The sequence below is a fragment of the Fundulus heteroclitus genome, chromosome 1, assembly GCF_011125445.2.
Source record: "Fundulus heteroclitus isolate FHET01 chromosome 1, MU-UCD_Fhet_4.1, whole genome shotgun sequence".
Taxonomy (NCBI): domain Eukaryota; kingdom Metazoa; phylum Chordata; class Actinopteri; order Cyprinodontiformes; family Fundulidae; genus Fundulus; species Fundulus heteroclitus.
In genome coordinates, this window is record NC_046361.1 from 14368065 (window position 1) to 14390449 (window position 22385).

Consider the following 22385-nt stretch of genomic DNA (forward strand, 5'->3'; position numbering starts at 1 on the left):
GCAATATTTCAGTTTGACTTTCCCTGTGACTGCGGATTGAGTCCTCTGTGGGTTTTGCTTTTGTCTTTATCAAATGATTTGCTATCCTTCTGTTCCAAACACACAAACTCCAAGAATAGACGTCCAGACATTTTTGTTTTTCCAATACCGAGATCTGATGTGTTTTCAAGGTGTTCTCATGTTTTTGAGCTACATAGATATTTGTTCTTAACTTGGAGGACCACTTTCAACTGTATCAATTATTTCTTTATTAGGATTACAGATGATCAGAATCAGTTTACACAGCAGAAAGACTTAATACAAGCCAGTGTCATTGACCTCCACTGTGAGGATGGCTTCACCAGAATCCGTCATGGAGGCACTGAGAATAACATAGTCGCCCTCGTAAAAAATGCCAGATTCATCAGCCTTTCCTCTGGCAAAGCCTATTTCGCCTCCATTGTACATCTTGTCAAACAGACTGTGGTCACAGTTTTTACCTTTATTAAAGATTCCTACAGCAAACCAGTTGGAGTAAAGGATTCTGTCATAAGGCACAGAGAACATGACGGCCATGATGTGGCTGTAGTCGTTCAACTCGAAATTGAAAAGGTCGTAAGTAAAGACGCCAACAGCTCCGGTCGCTGCGCCTTTGGTCTTGTTGAAGTGCGCCTTGACCGCAGAGCAAGGGCCAACCGCTGGAGGCAGAGGGACCTCACAGAAGCCGCTCTCGGTGTAGACTCTGAAAAAAATGGAGACATGGCAAATCAGGCAAGATTTATTTTTTGCTATTAAGAAAGCTATTGTGGGCTATGAGAACCACTGACCTACACACATTTAGAATATCCCCAAAAGCACAATGAATCTTTGTACAGATGGCACAGTGAAAGTGAGCCCTTTTCTAAAAATGTTCTGTGTAAAACATGGCAGATTAAATTACTTTAAAGTTCATTAATTTCTTAAAACTGGGGAAAATTTTCAAACAGGGCAATGAAAGATCCAGCACCATATCTCCTTGATTTGTTTTAGCTGTATAGTAGGACACTTGGAAAAACAGCCGTCTTTAAAAAAAAAAAAAAAAAAATCACAACTTGTCTTTTTTTCCACAGCAGACATGACGCTCCAGTGACAGGCCTTATTGAACTGGTAGAAATTAGGCCTAAATGGGTTTATTTAGACAAAATGTGGGTTATAAAAGCGATGCATTACCTTGGGTAGGAGAGAGTGTAAGAGTTTGTGTTGTTCCTGATCTCCACGGTGCAGTGACGGTGAGGCATCGTGTAGAAGAGGTGGGGAGAGCAGACTTGGGCTGTGACTTATGAACAAATAAAGTAAAAAAAAAAAAAAACATACAATAAAATCAGTTTAAATACTTGGCCTATATTAATCAAGCTGGATTTAAAACAACAGTGAAAAAAGAAATGTATATTAGTTATTAGATTGTCAAAACTAATCCTCAACCATCATCAAGTGGGGGGGAAAAAAACTCAGTCAATTAAGCCTTTGGGGGATATATATATATATATATATATATATATATATATATATATATATATATATATATATACACACACACACCTAAAGCCTACATCAACTTTCAGGGGGTAAAGCTGAACAGACAAAAAAGCACATGGAGTTGTAAAGAATTGATTCACCTGCTTATAAAACAGCTAAAAATAAATGTTAATACAACCATCTGCACACCTTAAAAGATGAAACATTTTCTAGTTGTAGCTTTGCTTACCTTTATTCAATCTGCTTGCTGTAAAGAAAGCCAGATAATTTGAAAGGAGAGATTTGGGGATCGGGGTTTTAAACTGAATGAAATCCCACTGCTTGTCAGCTTGTGACTAGTGAGGTTTTATTGACTCGGACACTCAGGACTTTCACAATCTGACTACCTTTTTATCACACGCTCAGTATCTTCTGTGTTTTCCCCCGTGTGACCCACAAATTGAGATTGGATTAGATTGATTCAATCACAGTATGCTTCAGTTAAAAGTTTTGCTTTCTTTGAACCCTTTTGATGTTTCTATGTTACACAGAATAAACTTGTTGGGAACGTGAAAACAGAGCAGTTTGTGCTGTTCACAGAGCGGCTTTATAAAGCATCCATTGAATAAACAAAATTAAACAACTGGCTGATTTTTCAGTGGATCAGTTGACAGTTTGTCATTGATCCATAATAATCTCACAGTGTTGGTCCTCTCTTTGTTAATTGGAATCAGTAAACTTTAAAAATCTGCGGAAAAGTACACACCAGTTGCTGACAGATAATGGCATGAGCAACTTTTTGTTTGTAAAACAACCCAAAAAAACAAAGTTTACCCCTCAAAAATGTTAAATGGAAAAACTACAGGTTTTGTTTAGCATCACTGTAAATTGTTGCAAATCTTTACTTACGAGGATAATCTGCTATAACACCTCCCCGCCTAAACATTTGCTGGCAAAACCTCTAAAATTATATAGTTCTCAATTGGTGGTGGTTGAATTACAGGAAAGAGGGGAAATTACAATGCAAAAGCTTAAAAAGTTTAGTTAACAGACTGAAATCAAGCTGAGAGAGACCATTGTGACCAGCAGCAGGTCACACAAAAACACTTGGGAAAAGTCAGAAACAGCATTATGATCTGGTCAGATAAAAACAAGCTTTACCGGGAACATGCAGCCTGCCATGAGGGGATGAACCACCGTGCAGAGAAGGGTGATCAGCTAAGGTAACACAGGTGAGGAGTAATCAACTAAATGAGCCCTGATGACAGAGAAAATAAACTAAACAGGATAAACTATTTTATATTTTAAACTAAACTGTATGCAACTGGAAATCCATGTAAATTACAGTTTATTTTACAATTGTGCAAATTTGAGAATGATCACGCTTAATAATAATAATAATAATTAATAAGCTAACATGTTACACGGCAGATTCTTAGTTAATGCTGATAAAACAGGCAAGCCTTCATTTAGGCTTGAAAACTGCAGGAGCGTGTCCTTGTTGATTCATATTTAAACTGATGTAACCGACAGCTTGGGGCCCTCACTTCCTCATTTTACCTTTTTCTGCATTGTGATCAATATGAGAGTCCAGTAATGAAGCTGTGCCATTTCTCTGGCTTGTTTAGATTAAATGTGTTAAAGTATAGTTTTTGCCTCAAGACTATTTTCCTACTCAAGAAGTCATCAATAAAAGAAGACGGCCTCTCCAGGGTTAAGAACAGGGAGGACCGTCGACAGGGGGCGGTAATCTTTATAACTTTTATGGTTGTGTTTAAAAAAAAGCACCTGTTACCATGGGTCTGAACATAAGAAAATGAAGTAGATTTTGTAAAACATGTCCTTTCATTTCTTCAAAGCATGTTGCTTTTAATGCACTCCCAGTTTGGACACTGCAAAAAAAGGAACTAAAAGTAAGTGAAATTTTCTTGAAAACAGTGTATTTTTCCTTGATTAGAGCAGGTAAATAAGACTATTTGCCAATGGAATTAGATTTTTTCACTTAAAATAGGAACAATTCATCTCCATTATCTTATTTGAAGTGCAGGATATCTAATTATCTTATTTTATGGGTAAAAATGCTCATTCCATTGGCAAATAGTCTTATTTAGCTCTCCAAATCAAGGGAAAAATATACTAATTTCAAGACATTTTTCCTTACTTTTAGTTCCCTTTTTGCAGTGGATATAGGGATCAAGGGTCTGTAATTCCGTGTTCAAATACATCAGGATGGGCTATGTTCCTTTTATCATGACATCAGTGTCTCTTAGTTATTTCACATTTTCTTTTAAAAAAATTAAATTGCTAAATTAGTGCCCCTAAGCGCTCCCATATTTATTAGCTGGACTATTCAAAAAGTAGGCCATGTCGTCAGTTTCACTTTTGGTTTCAAGCATCTACTGAGGTGTGTGAATCTTTCTCAGCTGAGTGAGAGGATAAAGTTTCAGAAGAGCATTAATTGTTATTTCTGAGTCATTGCTCCATCTGCGTGGTAATCGTGTAAATACTGCAGCAGTAATGCACATGTGCAGTAATTGCAGCAAGTGCAGGGGCGGTTCTAGACAGGGGCCAACAGGGGCCCATGCCCCTGTAGAAATGGTCCTGGCCCCTGTTATGGCCCCTGTACTAAAGACATGATATTAAATACACTTCTCATAATTATTTGCAATGGCAAAGAAACCATAACTGATTGGTCACTTTGACCAATATTATAATTTTTTACCTATACAGTTTTACTCTACTTAAAAAGAATTTAAAACTTAAGATGTTTCACGTTTAGCTTTAGCTGTATTGAGCTGGGGGCAAAGTTTTCAACTGCTAGATCAGAGGTCTGAAAACTGCAGATCCAGAGCCACAAGTGGCTCACTTAATATTATTCCACAGTTAAATATTGCAATTTTATTGTTGTTTTTTTAATTTTTTTGTTCTGTGCCCCTGTGAAAAAACACTGGCCCCACCTTGGCCCCCCTGGTAAATTTGGTCTAGAACCGCCACTGAGCAAGTGACATGTGAGATTAACCTACCGCCATCCTGAAAGGTTAAGTAAGTATAGAGAATGGATGAACAGAATATTCTGTTTCTTCTTTTAAATACTCTAATAACATGAAACCGATAAACCCCCGACACGAGCTATGAGCCTCCAACAACAAAGAAAAAAAGCACATTGGTTTTACACAGAGAAATTTATTTCACAGTAGAAGTGGATGGATTTTATTGCTCCATCCCCTCTTCCTCCTCAGAAGGTGAACGGCAGCGCTGAGGGTTAAGACGGGCAGCATAATCAGCCGTGTTGTTGAGCGCGTTCACCACGCAGCAGCTCAGAGCGCTGCGGGAGATCTTCATGTCGCTGGCAGCGAACCACGTGTTGGTCTTAATGTCGTAGAACTCGACATTAGGGATGGTGGTGATTCCACCGAAACCTCCCACGACGAAGAGGTGGTCGTCCATCACGGCGATGCCGAAGTTGCTGCGGGCCGTTGGCATGCTGGGCACGTTGCACCAGGTGTTGGTGGAGGGGTTGTAGGCCTCGGCCGTGTTCAAACGTGACACTCCATCGAAACCGCCAACCTACAGAAGAACGTTTGATGAGGATATGGTTAAAATACAGGAAGACAGAAAACAACTGGATAAATCATTGAAACCTAGTGTTATCAAAATAAACAGCAAATTTTATTATTTTTTTGCTTGTTTGTTTGTTTTTTGTTGTCGTATGTCTGAAAAAAGTTGTCGCAGTATACAAGTATTTTTAGCCTGTGGAAATAAGTGTTTAAGGAACACCACAACTAGTGATGTTTTTAGGGTTTTTGGGTACATCATGGTTATCTTAGTAGCAGCAGGTTAAGATATAAGAGACATTGGAACACAAACTTCAGCATTAACAAAGGCAACTCTAAACATATAGGGATTTAACCTCGATTTAAAGGAACTCAGGCTTTCAGCACTTTTACAGTTTTCTGGAAGTTTGTTCCAGATAAGTGGAGCATTGGAACAAAACGCTGCTTCTCCTTGTTTAGTTCTGGTTCTAGGTAAGCAGAATAGATTTGAGCCAGAAGACTTTAGTGGTCTGGAGGGTTGATACATTGATAACAAGTCTGTGATGTATTTAGGTGCTAAGCCATTTAGGGATTTATAGACTAACAGAAGTATTTTAAAGTCTATTCTCTGAGATACAGGGAGCCAGTGTAAGGACTTTAGAACTGGGGTGATGTGCTCTACTTTCTTAGTCTTAGTGAGGACGCGGGCAGCAGCGTTCTGGATCAGCTGCAGCTGTCTGATCCACTTTTTAGGCAGACCTGTGAAAACACCGTTGCAGTAATCAAATCGACTAAAAATAAACGCATCGATTAACGCAGTAGCTCACTCTGGCTGCATACAAAGGTTTTCTGATTAAATTATTTGTTGACTCATTATATTTTATTTCTGTTTTACATTTTGTTTTTTGCTCTGTTTTTTAGTAAATGAAATGCTTTTGTGTATGTGTACCGTTGCGCATGCACTGAATGAGTAAACAAAGAGAAACGATGAAGCCAGGTGAGTCAGCAACACTCAGCAGAAGTCCAAAAAGAAAGAGGTTAAGTAACCCTATAACCCTGTAGATGGGGTTGGTCTTTGACCACACCAAGCTGTCATTTTACTCCGAGGCATTGCAGGACGGTCTACTGGCTCTTAGAGTAGCTGAGGCGTCTTGCTTTCTGAAAGCTCGGCGGTAATCTTTATATCTGCTGATCACAGCTGGTGAAAAGTTATTTTCAGGCTCAAGAAAGACTAAGCAAACACCATCAGGACGAACGCCTGGCGTATATTGTTTTATTTGAAGATGGACATATGTTTGTGTTTTCTTTTTATGATCAAAATACACGACCAGGCTCCTTTAATAGATAAAACTGTTCAATCAGCCAATCATACGGCAGCATATAAAAACGGCCTGCTGAAGTTCAACCTGAGCATCAGAAAGGGGGAGAAAGTGCATTTCAGGAACTTTGAGGGTCATTTCCAGGCCAGCTGGTCTGATTAACTGCTAATATACTGGAATTTTCACTCAAACCCATCTCCCCAGTTTCCAGAGAAATGGGCCAGGTAAAAGAGAAAGTGAGTCTGTTCCCAAACATTGGTAAAGTTTCATAACTATTAATAAAGTAAACAAAATTGGGACTTAAACACCCATAAATGAAAAAAATTGTTTAATTTGCAGACAGTATGTGAATAAACCTGTCCATTATTCAACTTATTTCATTGGTAAACCTTTATTTATTTCCAGGTTCATTTGATTTAATTTACAAAGGTGGATATTTCTGCTGTGCTCAGTGTTGTTTCTCTGCTCCACTATACTCACTGCAAAGATGTGGTTAGCGTAGGCAGCCACGCTGACTCCACTGCGCCTGCTGCTCATGATGGATATCAGGGTCCACTGGTCTGTGTGTGGGTTGTAACACTCAGCCGTGGCTAGACACTGCACCCCGTTGAAGCCGCCACAAATGTACAGCTGGAGAAAATGTTAAAAAAAAAGAGGATTATCTAAAAAAAAATGTATCTACCTAATGAAATGTGTGGTGTTTTCTAAGCTGACATCTAACAATAAGCAAAGTTGTCATTTCCCTTGATTAAAAATAAGCAAATACTCAACAATGTGACACAAACAGTCTGAATAGCTGAATCCAAAGCCAAATTTTCTCATGAAGTTTACCTAATACATGTCTTGTGTTTTGTTTTTTTTTGTAAACCAACAATAGTACCCAGAAACATAAATGACTGCTACCCACCCTGTCGTTAAGGGCTGTGCAACTGGCATCGCTCCTCTGCTCATGCATTGATGATATCATAGTCCACTGGTTACTTCTTGGTTCGTAGCGCTCAGCGGTCTTGAGCCGTTCGTGTCCGTTGAAACCTCCCAAGGCGTATATGTGCCCGTTCATCACGGTCACGCTGACGAAGCAGCGGCTGGCGTGCAATGGGGACACCTCTTGCCAGGCGTGTGAAGCCAGGTCGAGCCTGTGCACAGCGCTGAACTGTTCAACACCGTCGAAGCCACCGACGCAATAAACCGATCCGTTGAGGAAGACGGCACCATGGTAAGCCCGGAGAGTTTCCGTGGTGTAGGCCACCTCTACCCAGCCGTCAGTGCGAGCATCAAAGGCTTCAATCAAACTGGTGGGACTGCCATCACTCCAGCCTCCTATGGCCAACAGGAGGGCTGGCGCCACCCGTGGCTTTGCTAAGGATGGGCAGACAGAGGACTTGTAGCTGGTCTTTCTCGTGTGGTCCAAGATCGGGTTCAAGGTCTGGAAGAGTATGGCTCGGCATTCTGGACTCGTTTTCACCAATTCGCTTTCTTTCACGTTTTCTATGAGGTACTTTGGAGACATCCAAGCCAGTCTGATCTGCACAGAGACATAAACATATGAGTTGGGATTGCATTGCGTAACGCGTGACCTTTCCAGTACTTTGTCACAGACCTAGGGCCTTGTCTACACAGAGACAATTACGTAAAATTTTCATAAACGTGCGCATCCACATGAGAGGACGCAGCACAACTGAAATAGATTTAGTAGGTCTGCTGCGTGGGCCCGTTGGTGGCGCTGTGACACTGGCTAAGAAACGTGCAAAAAACACCAGGTAAGCTTGCCTGTGCAAATTCTCAGTTATCCAGGACATCGCAACAGCAAACAGGTTTATTTCGGAGGCAACCAGACTTTCACTCAGTTCTTTCTGAAAACGTTTGGACACCAGGCATGCTTGTCCAATGATAGTATGAGGCCCTTTGCTGGTTGAGCGACAAATAGTGTTTTTTATTTGTTTTTGCCTTGGCTGGTTTTCCTTCATCCTGTTTAATTGACCAGGTGATTTTAGTTCCTGTCTGTGAGGTGTATTTGGACATCCAAATGGTTCGAGCCAATCTCTGGACCCTATTTTTACTTTCTAAAACTGGATTCCCCACCTCTGGCCACAACTGCCATGGGGCAGACTGACAGACGTGAGTCTACCATAAAATCCCCGCCACCAGCCCCTCTGACCACCACCAGAAAGAACTGTCTTGCCCAAAGACATAATGCCTGAATGGTTTGAACCAGCAACCAACCAGTTACAGGACAACCTCCCTACCTCCTTGCACCATAGTCGCCCTACTAAAGGTGGCAATCCAGCCACTTGCACCTCATCCCATGTAGACACAACCTAATCTCCCTGCTTTTGGCAGAAACCAGGGGGCGCCTTCTCAATACAAATTGAGGGCACAAATTTACCACTGATTGCACATACTTAAGAGCAATGGAAAAAAAATTCAGCTCATCAATGGCAGATAAATAGCTTTTATTTTTTAAATGATGCTCGGGCATTATTTTTCATATGAAAAAAAAAAAAAATATATATATATATATATATATATATATATATATATATATATATATATATATATATATATATATATATATATATATATATATATACTGTATCAGAATCAGACTTACTTTGATGATCCCAGGGGGAAGTTATTTTTTGTTACATGCTCCAGAATACACACATCGTTCATATATATATATATATATATATATATATATATATATATATATATATATATATATATATATATATATATATATATATATATATATATATATATATATATACAACATTCCACACAAGGTAATACCATGTCACAATAGCCATATCACTTCCCTTGGGAATCCCAGTGGAGCAATGGTGACCTGGGCAAAGAACAGTGCAGTTTTCTCTCTCTCTCTCTCTCTCTCTCTCTCTCTCTCTCTCTCTCTCTCTCTCTCTCTCTCTCTCTATATATATATATATATATATATATATATATATATATATATATATATATATATATATATATATATATATATATATATATAAAACATTAGTGATGGCTCAAAAACAAAATTTGTCCATAATGCTTACCTTGGAAAACAGCAATGAGGAGGACTCTTTTCGTTCCTCAGGTGCGTAGGCGATCCATTTAAGGACGGCTTCGTACACCGTCTCCTCCTTATTTACAATGAGCAGGTCACTCTCAATAATTTGAACCAGCTGCTGTGCAGACAGCAGCAGGAAGTCTGCACAGTTGACTACAACCTCTTCGAAATGACTCAGAGCATAGAGCAGGGCCTTCTCTCTCAGTTTGGGGTGGTAGAACACATCTGTAAGCATCCAGATGTGGAGGCAGTTCAGCGGGCTCAGGTGCTTCTCTAAGAAATCACTGCAGACTTGTAAAAGGCCAGGTATGTTATAGCGGTCTGCCGCTATAAAGAAATCCTGTGCGTTTTGCCTCGTCAGAGGAACAAAGCCTGTGTAGGCAAACTCTATAATGAGACACATTAGGCTGGTTGACACACCGGAGATGTCAAAGGTCACACAGTCTGGTGTTGACCAGTGGCTGAACAGAGCCCTGTGAAAAAGCATGACACAACAAACAGCCATTAGACTGAGCATGGATTCAGACATATTTCCAGATCAGTTAGGAGTTGCTTAATACACAAACACAAGACAACTACAAATTCATAAATGTGTTTCGTATCATGACTCTTAAGCTTTTTTTGTCTCGCTTTATGGTCTCCATTTAAGATGCTCCCCTCTTTTACGATCTCGCATCAAATCGGCTGCATCTCCTGCTTAGAGCTTACCTGAAATATGGGCTGCATTTGCAAAGGACGACCTTGTGCGCGTAAAACTCTCCGCCACCCACTCTGATCACCGTGTCGCAAAGTTGCTGTCTCAGGCGAAGTTCGTTAGGCAGCGACATGCTTTCGTTTCTCTCTGTTCTTCAGGGTTCAAAAACCTTTCTGCTCGCTCCACTCTTGACCTGCTTGCTGCAGAAATGAAAGCCAGGGAGAATTCTGGGCCGTCAGATCACAAAGGGCCCTCCGTCGGTCGCTGTGACGTCACACAAACCATTCCAGAATTTCAAATGACGAATTCCAAGGAGACATTCTGCTGCCTGCATTGGATTGGTTAGGTAAAAACTGAACAAATATATATTTTAAGTTTATATATCATAACAATTTCCTGTAAAATTCTATATCCCACCTTCCCCAGTAGAGGTAATAAATGTGGGAGAACCAAATTGAACAAAGTTTACTTAAAAATCCTTTGGCAGGATGCAAAATATCTTTGCATCCTTACACAGTAAAGCTGTGTAAGGATGCAAAGATATTTAATTAAGATTACCAAATTAAGTGGAGTTTTGTTTATTAATAAGTGTTGCACCATGAGAGGTTCATAAACATTGTAGTTATTGACCCACACTATTGCTGTTGATCACACTCGATTGCAGATGTTGAAACAAGTGTGTAATGATTAGAGTTGATGGTCGTTCGTTCCCTGGGTCTTTGGCAGCTCTAATCTTTTCATGTGAAACTGAGCAATCTGCCACAGGATACTTCATGCCCTCGTGTGTCAGTATGGACCCAACCGGGGGATGTTTAACAGCCAATGATTTGAAGTAATTCTCTATCATCTATCCATTGTCTACTATAAGGACACATGGTTAATCTGACTCCAGTGAATGCCATTCCTCTGCCAAGAGGACACTCGTGGCTACTTTGGTTTAGTGTTAATATGTTATCAGAGTTAAGTGGAATGAAAGAAGATTACAATCGCTTTAGAAAATTACACACAATTAAACTAAATTAAAGAGCGATTTAACCATTCAGATAATAATGTCTCCCTATAATTTATCAATATACGTAGCTACCAGGAGAAATAAACTGACACATAATTTTAAAAGTAATTTAAACATTTTTAGGTACAAAATGAGAAAGGCGAGGATGGACTCCAAGCTAATGGTATCCAAGTATTACCAATAATTCACTTTATTCTAACTTTTAGGGCAAAATACAACATTATTTTATTATGTATGAAATATTTTCAACTTATTTTTTTTTTCAATCAACACATTTAGACTTAGGTCTAAGGTGTTTAGGTTAGGGTGGGGATGAGGCGTTAGGCGTTGAAAATGAATGGAAGTCAATGCAAGGTCCTCACAAAGTATATAAAACAAGGATGTGTGCGTGTGTGTGTGTGTGTGTGTGTGTGGCTCCCAAGTAATTTGATCAGTAAAAGTCAGTGAATGTTCCTGTCACATTACATTAAATTAAAAACAAGACATGGTTTATAAAAGATGAATTGAGATGTACCTTACATTTTCCATTTTAAGAGGATTTTAACTTGTCGGTATCTTTTTTTAAAGCAGTAGAATTCATACCTTAAGTTCCTTCTGCTTTTACGGGTACTTCATATGGTCCAAGGTTGAATAAGAAGATATGGTAAATAATTTTTATTCCAGCTAATTATTATTTTACCTAATAAGTCAAAGCCCAGATAAGCAAACTACTTAAATCTAAACTAAACTTGAAAAATCTAAAAACACATCTGATAATTGTATTTATAATCTGCCTTTATACAAGATTCCAGAACTGATTTATTACAAATAACCTTTTTGGTTTCATTTCCTTATTCCACTAGCAGAGAAATAATCCATTACTCAGTGAAAAAGAAAACATCCAACAAGCGCAACCAATGGATCTCTTCCAAAAAGGAACTATAAAGTCTGATTAGTTTCAGACAAGTTGACATTTCTATTAGAGATTAGTACCAGCTCTCTGTAGGCAGCCGTGCGGCGCAGATCCTCTGGCCCCGAGCTCGGATCGTCCAATCAAAATGCAGGAAATGCTCACGTTACGTTTACGTTCTGCCAGATAGCGTGCGACCATCTGGTGTTGGTTGGCCTTGCTTGGCTCACTGATAGATTGATGTGAATATTTTCTGTTAAATAAATTAACATTAGCGAGTCTTTATTTGTAATCTATAAAAAATTAATTACATTTTTCTTATATAAAATGGCATTTCTAGTGAGGAGGTTTATGCTAACGTATCTTTAATTTAAAATTGATCAAAGTCAGGTTGTATTAATCACAGAAAAATGAGTTGCTGCTAATAGGTGTTGAGCTTTTGTGCCCCACTTATCTCGCCAGAGCCGCCCTGGTAGTTAGTTATGGGGCTGAAATTGTAGCAGTTTTATAACTATAGTTTGCAAGCTTAGAAAGCCAATAAAACAATTAAAAAAATCAAGGGTATGAATTAATAAAATCTCATGCCTTGCATCACCAGCCTTAACAGTTTGTTTTCTGAGTGCAATCGTCATTAAAGCTCAGATCCAGACAGCGTTTGTTCAAATGGTTCCACTTTATTGGCATCCACTGAATCACTTTTATTAGAGAAACCCACATCTCCTTCCAGGACTGTCCTACAGTAGCACAGCATTGCTCTGAAGAGAGAAACTTAACAGCCGGATGGTACGAAAGTATCTAAATATTATCGAGTTTAGCACATTGGGAAGTAAAAGGGTACCAGAATCTTCTCTGGTGCTCAGTAGTTCAAGGTTTTAACGAGGATCCGTTTTAAAGCCACAGACGTCGGTTCAGGACTCCCGTCATGGCTCGCCTGCTGCTTTTTAAAGGAAATGAAAACAAGTGAAGCTGATTAGCTTAACTTACTCCTTTTTACAAAAATATGTGCTTCTGGACAGCCAGGAGACTCTGCTCAGCTCAGTAAACATCAGCAGGAGCCCTTCGCTCTGAAAGTAGTCACTACGTTCTTGTCTGTGATGAAATGTCAAGGACCTACTTTTTCTAGCTGTATACAGGAGGCTATCCACCAATAAAAGGTGTCAAAGAGAACTAATAAAAGATAAGCTAAATATAAATTCAGGGTTAAATCTTTTGATCTTAATTTAAACAATTCTTCATCCAGTTGCTCCTCATCTCCTCTGCATCCTTCTCTTCATTCCTAAACCAACAGACCGATGAATTATCACCTATTCCTCTAAAAGAGCTGGCAAAAATTAAAACAACTAAATATAAAAGGAACTGTGTTCAAAAATGAAATATTTTGGTATCATTAATTTCAGACCTTTAAGGCTAATAATTTCAAGAGTTGAGGTTAGAAAATGAAAATTAGTTTGTTTTTTTCCATTTTGAGCTGTTCACAGATGTGATAAATAAAATTTTACATTTTCGATATTTGCAAACTCTAAACATGCAACCTGGAGCTTCGGTTTCCTTTTCAGAAGCTGCTGTATTTTTAGGTTTAAGCTTTTCATACGTATGTTTTTACACACAAGTACACGCAGCAGCTTGTTTGAAAGAACACTTTGTAATATTTCCTAATTCCAGCTCGCTTTTGCAAAACTTAAACGCATCACACATTACAGAACTTTTTCAGATTAATCATATTATAGGCCTAAACTAAAAGCACAAAAAGGATACTTTTGGGTTGGACACTGTCTTTTTTTATCAAAAAACCAGAACACTTGAACACTAGAATTTATCTTTTTCGTTTTCTTTTTTCCCATTTGTATTTGGACGCTTTTATTCAACAAATCTCGTTTAAGCGGACTCAAAAACGTTACTAAAATGAAGACGTGACGTAACAGAAGAAAACAAAAGTCCACACATGCTGAGCCCAACATGATCTTTTCACACACAAAAAAAACCTACCTATCTGGCCAAGCACTGATAAAAATAAAAAATAAAAACACCAACAGAAAGACGCCCCCCCCCCCAAAAAAAAAAATAAAAATAAAATAAAAGTGAATATTAACCTCTTCAGACTGAAGCCATAACCTAAACGAATTGGGAAAACATAGCAAACAGGATGGGCCTTTTAATTGAAAGAACATTTCAGAATTTAAAATAAAATAAAAACAATCAGGAACCAAACTTCCAGGCTGGTGGCGTAGAACGCGGCCGGACAGAGTCTCGGTTCTCCTCCGCTGTTCCTCTCATGTCTCCTTCTTGTCCTGCTGGGGTTGAGTTTAGCAGGTGGACTGCGCTGCTCTTCTGTGAGAAGTTTTACCACACGTGCCTTCGAGGTGGAGGCAAAGCCAGGAGCATCCTTGTTACTCAAACATGGGGCTGAGGTTGGCTGAGGAGGGACGTTCCAGTAGTCTGTTCAACCCAAGAGCTCTCAGTCGGTGGAGAAGAGGTCTCCGGCAGAAGGTAGGGGCGCCAATCCACCGGTAACGTTGGGCAGCAGGGAGAGATCCGGGAGGCTCTGGATGTGGGACTTGAGCTCCTTCCTCACCTGAGTCACTCTCGCCAGCTTCTGTTTATACTCCTGGGGGGGGGGACAGCAGGAACCAGGGTTACTGACGACGGCCCAGCACTTTTAAATCATGAGAAATCCAAAATATTTGCAGGCCGGATTTACAGATTAATACATTCATGGTCAAACTTTCCTTCCCGCTAATGGGTGGTTTTTCTTTCCACTGTCGCTTCATGCTTGCTCAGTATGAGGGATTGCAGCAAAGCCATAGACAATGCAGATGACTCTCCCTGTGGCTCTACGGTTCCCCAGGAGTGAATGCTGCTTGTCGGGACTTTGATGCAATCAACTGGTTTCCTTTTATAGGACATTTTGACCAATCTGTATAATCTGACCCAATCTGTATAATATGATTGAACTTGACTTTGTAAAGTGTCTTGAGATGACATGTTTCATGATTTGGCGCTATATAAATAAAATTGAATTGAATTGAATTGAAACTCTGAAACATTTGCTGCATATGTGAAATCTCAACATTTGTTGGTACTGCAGTAGCTTTAACACGACAAGCACTGAGGAGTCAAGAGTTTAAACCTGAGAGGTTTAAACTCTAAAATAAAACCCTCCTAGCCTCATACTTCATGACGTTTCTAAAGTGGTTCTTTGTCCTTTATCGCAGGCATTTATAACATCCTATCCTTGTAAAGACGTCTTACCTAAAAAGCTCGATGGATGTATTTGAACTAATGTACGGTGCGTCACCTCAATTTAAAAATGTTCAGGCATTAAATTATGAACAAGAATCAATTCAGTGTGGGAACAAAACCTAAAACTCTTTCTTATTGATGGTGAACTTGCACTATGCTAAATAATAAATGCTTTACTCACAAACCTACGGTAGAAGCTTGAAAATAAATGCAGAAATAAAGTGACCACAGAGATCTGGATATAGATTTTTTTTTTTTTTACATAGACCGTGTGCTTTACCTCCAGTTTCTTCTCCCTTTCCACTAGCGCCTCCTTCTGGCTGCTGATGTACTCAGTCAGCATGCGAGCAAGCTGCCTGCGGTCCTCCAGCTCCGCTGCCAGTCGCCCGTTGTACTCTGCCAGCAGCAAACAGGCCTCGTCCACAGTTTTGGACAGCTTGTCCGCGGCCTCCTTGTCTGATTTGGAGGTAAAGTTGTTTGTTAAGATTGCAGAATATTTTTCACTGAGTTTATCACATTTTTCCCAAAGTTTTAATCTCTAAACCTATATTTATTACGTAGGTTTTGTCCTTTACTGCTCAGCATGAATAGGTGAAAACTTATAGGGTATTTACAACAATCTATGAATCAATACTTAGCCACATTAAAATAGACTAATGTTTTTAAAATGTATTCTAAACTGCATGTGCTACCATTTCATGTTTAACTACACACTTTCTATATTTACATGTCCAGTTGTTTAAAACACACAACTCTGCACTTCTGCCACTATACTTCAATCACAGGTCTCAGCTGCATTGTAAAACAACAAACCCGAGCTGTATTAACACACACAGCACAATCAAACTAGATCAACCAGCGTAAAGGTCTGTCGGATCTTACCAGTAATTTTCTCCAGGAGGGAAACATCCTGAACCTCCTGAGGAAGAGAGGCGATCTTCTGGCGGACGGCTGCGTCGCCCGATGCGGCGTTCTCCAAGTCCTGCAGAGCCTTCACCAGCTCCTCGGTCTGAACATTCATTGGATCAAAAACAGAAAGGATAAATTAGAGACTAGAGAAATGAGATGACTTCAGATGAAGAGAAAAGGAAACTAGTGAGACTAAGAAGCAATTTTAACTGATAAATTCACCGACAGTCCTGCTTCACACGTGACTTTATAAAGTAATGTGTCGGCTACGGCTGCAACAACGGATTGATAAGATCGACAATTAAAAGCAACGATTTCGTCATCGATTCGATTAATCGATTTATTAAAACAATTGTTAGTTGCAGCCCTAGTGTCGGCCATTACTGTTCTGTGTGATACGAGGAGTAGTACCAGCTGATTCGCAGAGGAATCTGCGATCCGTGGAGATATATGGCTTCTGTAGTCGTCATCGTCATCCTCTTCATCTTCCTGGATCTTCTGATAGCTTCGTTTTACGGGCTTCTTTTCTTCTGCAGGGTCACAGAACAGAAATGCAGAAAGTGTTACAGTTTGTATCCAACCACAACACCACCACCACACAGAGATGCTAGGGAAAGGTAAGATTGCCTTCATAACGCTCCAACTACCAGACCTCTTGTATAAAACCTGGTTATGGAATAAAATATAAAGTTATCAATAATTATTGGAAGTAATAACTTCTTTAAGTCCTTCTCTTGTAAATATTAAAAGGTTATTATTGAAATGCTTTTCAATCTCTGAGCAAATGTATTGCTAATAAAGAGGCTTATTGCATCTATACAGAGATAAAAACACCACCAGGGTTGGACTACAGGGCCATAACCAAGGATTTTACTGGTTAGAGTTGGTGTTTCTTGTCTTCCACATAATTCTATGGTATCTTTAACCCCTACCAATCACTGCACACATTTACAATGCCTTACAAAATCTATCAAATCCAATTATAGTACTGTAGAGTTTTTTTATGCAATAGACTAACATAAAGTAGTACATAATAGGAAAGTGGAAGAAATTGAACGTTTTTGTACTAAAAGTCTGATAAGACTGGCACACATTTATATTCAGATCCTATACTCTGATAGCCTTGAGTAAAATCCAACAATTAGCTCCACAAGTCCCTTATTTAGTAACAAGAGTCCATCTGTGTGTAAGTTAATCTCAGCATATGTGCATCTGTTTTGTAAAAGCCTCAGAGGTTTGTTAGAGAACACCAGAGAGCAGGAACAGAGAAGACAGGTCAGAGATAAAGCTGTGGTGGGTTCATGGCACAACTGCCTGCATGCAAACCATTATGGGGCCTTTTACACCCAATCAGCCACGGTGGCTTAGTGAAAACCTTTGTAAAATTGTATATAAACACATTGTAGAGCAATTCTATCCATGTTGAGTGGTCAAACCTGAGGGTCTGGGGCTGCTGGAGTCCTCTATGGCCAGCTTGAGCTGCTGAATGAAATCACTTCTGTAGAGACTCCTTTCCTTCCAGATGTTCAGCAGCCTCTCCATTTGCTTTTTACTACCCTCGTCAATTTCACTGCGGAGTGGCAAGAAAAGAGCAGATTAAAGCACAGCGAAGGAGGGAACAATGGCAAGCTTAAAAAACAAAATAAAAATGACTAAATGTTTTTAAACTCATCCAAAAAAGTAAAATACGTTTGGAATTAAAGTTCACAAAAATATGTAAATACATGTTTTGGGCCTTTATTTTGACTTAGAGTTTAAAAAAAAGGGAACAATATCTACATTTAAGCCTGAAACATTCAGGCAGAAGCCTGGGTGCCTGCAGTTTAATGTTTTTAATTTCTTCGATACAAGCCTTACTGAATCTAATTACCAAGGCATCTTTTAAAGAGGACAGCTAAACTGGTCCCAGTATGTTTTATGCAGAATATTGTACTTAAAGTATTGGACATGTGATCAAATTTAGAGATGCTAACAATAAATCCATTTTAGTCCATTTCAACAGCAAAGAGTCGCGTGATTATTTCTTAATGATCCCACTTTAACTGTAGGGTCTCCAAAAGACACTCATTGGTGGTTAAAACACAGTTACTGATTTATAAGCTTCATATGCATCAATCCCACAGAATATTGATCATTGCTGTTTGGGAAAACATACTGTGGGCTTTTGCAGCTGCTGCCCCGAGACTCTGGAACAAGTTACCCCCGGATATCCGCACTGTTACAGATGTCGCTCTTTTTAGGTTCAAACTCAAGACATATCTGTTCAGGCTGGCTTTTAATACGTAGCAGTGGTGTGACAATTTCATTCATTTGTTTCTTTGTAACCTTTTTGATTTTATTGTTTTATATGTTCTCTCTTTTTATTGTATGTTGTGATTTTACTCGTTTTGTTAAGCACTTTGGACACCTGCTGGTTGTTGTAAAATGCCATATAAATAAACTTTGATTGATTGATTGTTGAAACGTACCTTGCCACATGGGAGCAGGCGTCTACAAGGACAGACTCGAAGTCTTTGGTGAACTCGGGTCCTTTCTTCTTGCTGTTCTGGATGACATCGTTTGCCAGATACAGGAACGTCAACTTCCTGCTGCTTTTAGCTAGAAAACACAGAACAATTTTTTTTTTAATCATCAACTAAGAAAAATTTCATCATACCCAACACTCATGTGTCAGCTCATTATTTTTCTCTGATTAATAAATGACAGTAAATCGTGCAGTCACAAATGCTTTTCTTCAATTCAAGAGTTTGATTTTGCCACTTCTGTGTTTCTGTCCTCGAAAGCACGACGCACAAAGACCTTTTTGCTTTTAGCTACTCTACATAACTGCTGCACGGTGGAAGCTGCCAATGTTGTCGCGCTACAGAAAGATGGTTGATTCCTAGCTTGGACCTTTCTGGAATTTGCATGCCCTCCCTGAGCGTATTCAGCAACAAAACCAAACGCATTTACAACAGTATGAAGACAACGACATGTTGCAAAGTGCAACGGTATGCCCAATGAAAAATAGGTATTGCTTAGTTACAAAATGTTTAATTCAAATATAGTCAAGTCAGGTTTTGTCCATATTGTGACAACAATAAGGACAAGGCACTTAATAGCGTTTTGTTTTTTTATGCAGTCAGTAACCTCTCGGAGCTAAATATAATAAATAAACTTTACCTCCGATGCGGCATGATTCATAACTAGTTTGCAAAAGGTCACAAGAGAATAAACTATAAAACATGTAAAATATTCAGCTGGCGCATCCAACTATGGTTGAATCACTTTCTCTTTAAAGTCATATTTTTTTTTACAATCAATTCAACTTTTATACATTTCCTACTGTGTCAACCACAACCTTCAATGTAATCTGACAGGCCTTTAAGTGACAGTTCAGCACAAAGTAGAGCATAAATAAGGAGTTTAATGAAAATCATACACGGAGTTCAAAATATTTCACAAATGAAAATCTGAAAAGTGTGGCTTGCATGTGTAATGAGCCCCCGTTAACTTTATTTACCCTCGCTAAATGCCAGCCAACCAACTGCCTTCTGAAGTCACCTAGTTAGTACAAAGAAGCCACCTGTGTAACTTCTGTGTAAGCCTCAGAGGTTTGTTAGAAAAACAATAAAAAGCCGTATGAAGACCAACGAACCCATCAGAGATTTTAAAACACAATATTCCAAGCTTTTAAACACCCCGAGGAGAACTATTCAACCCATCCTCTGGAAAACAAAAGGCATGTGGGAGAACTGTAAAACCACCAAGACCTGGCCTTCTGGCTGATGTGCAGTTTCTGGACTTTTGTTTGTAAAACTGTTTGAAAACTATGAGCCATTTTCCACATGTTCCACCTACAATCCCAACAGAACACAGTTAAAATCGTGGTTCTGATGTGACAAGAATGTGAAAAGGTTCAAGGAGCAGGCACAGATATAGCAGAATTGTGTTTCTCTTTGTGTTCTCTGGCTTGCATGAGGTCAAGTCTGGGGAATCGGATTTAGAAAGACTCTGCTTCACAAGAAACAATCTTGCAAACCACAACATCCGAACCTCCGTAATGCACGAAAACACATCTCACACCGTCTAATTGTACCAAAGCTGTAGCATTCTTTAAAGAAAAACAAAAACTCACCTTTCTTCAGCTCCCGGTGCCAGACTTTGACGATGAGGGCCGAGTGTTTGCGGTGGTGGATGATCCACAGAGACAGAGTCTGGACGCTCTGCTGAGAGCTGCTCAGCTCCGACAGCTTCTTCTCCAGGGCCGACTCGGAGAAGGACGACATGCCGGTAACTTCTCCTCTTCCTGCTTCCACTAAAAACTAACCCCCGACCCGCTCCAAAGCAACTGAGCTCTGAGCTATTTTGGAGCAGCTCGCACAGTCATCAAAACTGAAGTTGCGCAGCTTACCGCGCAGATTATTGGCATCGGGCAGCTTTCTGTCGCCTGCCGGTTATATCCCTGTGTTTCTAACGTTATTGTAGCCCTTAAACACCTAAATTAAAGAGACATAAGACGGCAAGCCAGCAGAGGGAAGCCGCTGTGCCTTTGCAGACTGTTGTGTTTGTTTACAGCAGGCGCTAACCTAAGCTAGCAGCTCGGAAGCCAACTGCAGATAAGTGAAGCGCCGAGCTTCTCCGTGCTTTAACCTGGGGTAAAACAAGCACGCATTTCTAAAACACTCCTTTTCGGTATCTCTAATACAATATCGTCTAATAAACAACAGAAAAAGGCCGGGTTTAAAAACTCACACTCTGTCTTTGGTCGCATAAACTCATGTAAAAAATCTCTCGAAATAATGGCGGCTTGCACTTTCACCCTGTCATGTGCGTCGCAGAGAGACGACGTCACTCGTCAGACACGAGCACTTGATCGCTGAATTCTAAAATAATAGATATGATTTCCCTTTAGGTGTAAAGGAAATTAAAGGCTTTCTCTAATGCAGACTACTTTACCTTAGTTACGGCTTTATTTCTTAAACAAATATCTATTTTCGCCCTTTATTCCTCATTTTTTACGTTTAATTTTCTTTATTATGTATTTTATTTTTTCTTTATTATCTAAATATACTATTTTTTGGCCGTATAAATACTATCCTGATTATTGTTTAATTGTAGACATGAGAGAAATCTACACTTGAAAATAATCTTTTAACAAAAGCAAGCTGCAACAGATTTCATTCGCATATTCTTTGCATGTCATTTTAATACTATTATGTATGCTTCTCTAGTTGAGTTACAACTATAGCTCAAGGCCCACGGGCCACATCTGCCCCTTAAACAGTTCAATGCAGCCTGTATAAAAAGCAGCCTAGCATAAAAACTTGTCAAACATAACTGGGACTAGTTCTTCGAGAGACTTTTGATTGTATGATGCATGGGCATCCACAAGATCTCTGAAAACCTGGCAAAATCCCTTTAAAATATCAATTAGAATTTATATTTACAAATAGTAAAAGTGAAAAATTTAAGTTCCAAACCAAGCTAATTGGTCTTGAATGCAGTTATTAACACCATTTACTATTCATTTGTGGTCACTTTAAGTTTGTACTAAAATTTATAAGTTTGTAGTTTTTGTCAGCAGCTTTATATTTCAGTGGAAAAGCGTTACAATCAGGCAACCACATGGTTAGGTATATTCCTGAGGACCCACTGTAATCCATCACAACAGTTAAATGCAACAGGTTGACAAAAGACAAAAAATAAATAGATTAACTTTACAATAATATTATTTGTGTCGGCACATGACATGGTGGTTGTGCTGTTATGTATCTGTACTTAATCTGTCACATCTTTAATTATTGTTGCATTAAAACATTTCAGTGTAACTGTATGACAGGAAGCAAGGACTCACTTTGTTAAAAGATTTCAATTGTTTTTCACCACTGTCGGATAATTTTTGTTTTGTTTTAAAGTGTTGTCATGGTAATGTGTTTTTCCATTGCACATGATTAGTCAAATCTTTTTTTAATTGCGCAAATGTACTTTATGTCCAAAATATGTTGAGTTTGATGTTTACCATATACATTGCATTAAGACTTTTTCAACAACTTCACATGGAATTCTATGAAAACTATTATACTACAATTATAATTACATGAATATTCAGAATATAACAAACACATACAGGCAAAGAAGGTGAAAAGACCTTTATTAGCTCTCTCTATATATAATGCAGAAACATTTTGTTTTGTGGTGTGTGTGTAATAACATTGACCAAAAAATGGTTAAAGCAGGAAAGTTCTACAACCAAAACCCAGA

At 39.1% G+C, this 22385-nt stretch overlaps 3 protein-coding genes across 8 annotated transcripts; all 3 read right to left on the bottom strand.

Annotated features, from left to right (window-relative positions):
• Positions 1-228: 228 nt before the first annotated feature.
• LOC105936384 (DELTA-sagatoxin-Srs1a) lies at positions 229-2716 on the bottom strand. Of its 5 annotated transcripts, none has more exons than XM_012877179.3 (3): positions 2635-2716; positions 1189-1294; positions 229-721 (listed from the first exon to the last, which is right to left on the bottom strand). In XM_012877179.3, the coding sequence occupies exons 2-3, from the start codon at positions 1254-1256 to the stop codon at positions 295-297; spliced, it is 495 nt and encodes a 164-aa protein (XP_012732633.2). In that variant the 5' UTR covers positions 1257-1294; positions 2635-2716; the 3' UTR covers positions 229-294. The 5 variants fall into 5 exon arrangements, with proteins under 5 accessions (XP_012732633.2, XP_021179559.2, XP_021179558.2 ...); XM_021323884.2 differs by having other exon boundaries at positions 1189-1288; positions 2635-2687; XM_021323883.2 differs by lacking the exon at positions 2635-2716 and adding an exon at positions 2383-2625.
• Positions 2717-4513: 1797 nt separating this feature from the next.
• LOC105936433 (kelch-like protein 10) lies at positions 4514-10491 on the bottom strand. Its single transcript, XM_012877296.3, has 5 exons — positions 10107-10491; positions 9385-9871; positions 7233-7850; positions 6806-6955; positions 4514-5040 (listed from the first exon to the last, which is right to left on the bottom strand). Exons 1-5 carry the CDS (start codon positions 10223-10225, stop codon positions 4684-4686), a joined length of 1731 nt encoding a protein of 576 aa, XP_012732750.2. The 5' UTR covers positions 10226-10491; the 3' UTR covers positions 4514-4683.
• A 2156-nt stretch (positions 10492-12647) lies between these two features.
• On the bottom strand, positions 12648-20965 carry rprd1b (regulation of nuclear pre-mRNA domain containing 1B). 2 transcript variants are annotated; one of them, XR_004930849.1, is made up of 8 exons: positions 20260-20965; positions 18611-18740; positions 17579-17712; positions 16554-16672; positions 16116-16242; positions 15514-15689; positions 13276-14598; positions 12648-13199 (listed from the first exon to the last, which is right to left on the bottom strand). XR_004930849.1 is itself a non-coding variant. In XM_012877276.3 (7 exons), exons 1-7 carry the CDS (start codon positions 20408-20410, stop codon positions 14449-14451), a joined length of 987 nt encoding a protein of 328 aa, XP_012732730.1. In that variant the 5' UTR covers positions 20411-20965; the 3' UTR covers positions 12648-14448. The 2 variants fall into 2 exon arrangements, 1 of the variants encoding a protein (XP_012732730.1); XM_012877276.3 differs by having other exon boundaries at positions 12648-14598.
• Positions 20966-22385: the final 1420 nt, after the last annotated feature.

Bases quoted from the DNA above. Each gene is read 5' to 3' on its own strand.
- LOC105936433 (XM_012877296.3), bottom strand. From the start codon at position 10,225: ATGTCGCTGCCTAACGAACTTCGCCTGAGACAGCAACTTTGCGACACG. The intron at 7,851-9,384 runs GTAAGCATTATG...GTCTCTGTGCAG, and splicing joins CCTCATTGCTGTTTTCCAAG to ATCAGACTGGCTTGGATGTC. The intron at 5,041-6,805 runs GTGAGTATAGTG...GTTCTTCTGTAG, and splicing joins ACGCTAACCACATCTTTGCA to GTTGGCGGTTTCGATGGAGT.
- rprd1b (XM_012877276.3), bottom strand. From the start codon at position 20,410: ATGTCGTCCTTCTCCGAGTCGGCCCTGGAGAAGAAGCTGTCGGAGCTG. The intron at 18,741-20,259 runs GTGAGTTTTTGT...TGTGTTTTCTAG, and splicing joins GCACCGGGAGCTGAAGAAAG to CTAAAAGCAGCAGGAAGTTG. The intron at 15,690-16,115 runs GTAAGATCCGAC...CCTCCAAATCAG, and splicing joins CCTCCTGGAGAAAATTACTG to ACAAGGAGGCCGCGGACAAG.
- LOC105936384 (XM_021323883.2), bottom strand. From the start codon at position 2,419: ATGTTTAGGCGGGGAGGTGTTATAGCAGATTATCCTC. The intron at 1,295-2,382 runs GTAAGTAAAGAT...TTTGTTCATAAG, and splicing joins TGTTATAGCAGATTATCCTC to TCACAGCCCAAGTCTGCTCT. The intron at 722-1,188 runs GTAATGCATCGC...CATTTTTTTCAG, and splicing joins TACACTCTCTCCTACCCAAG to AGTCTACACCGAGAGCGGCT.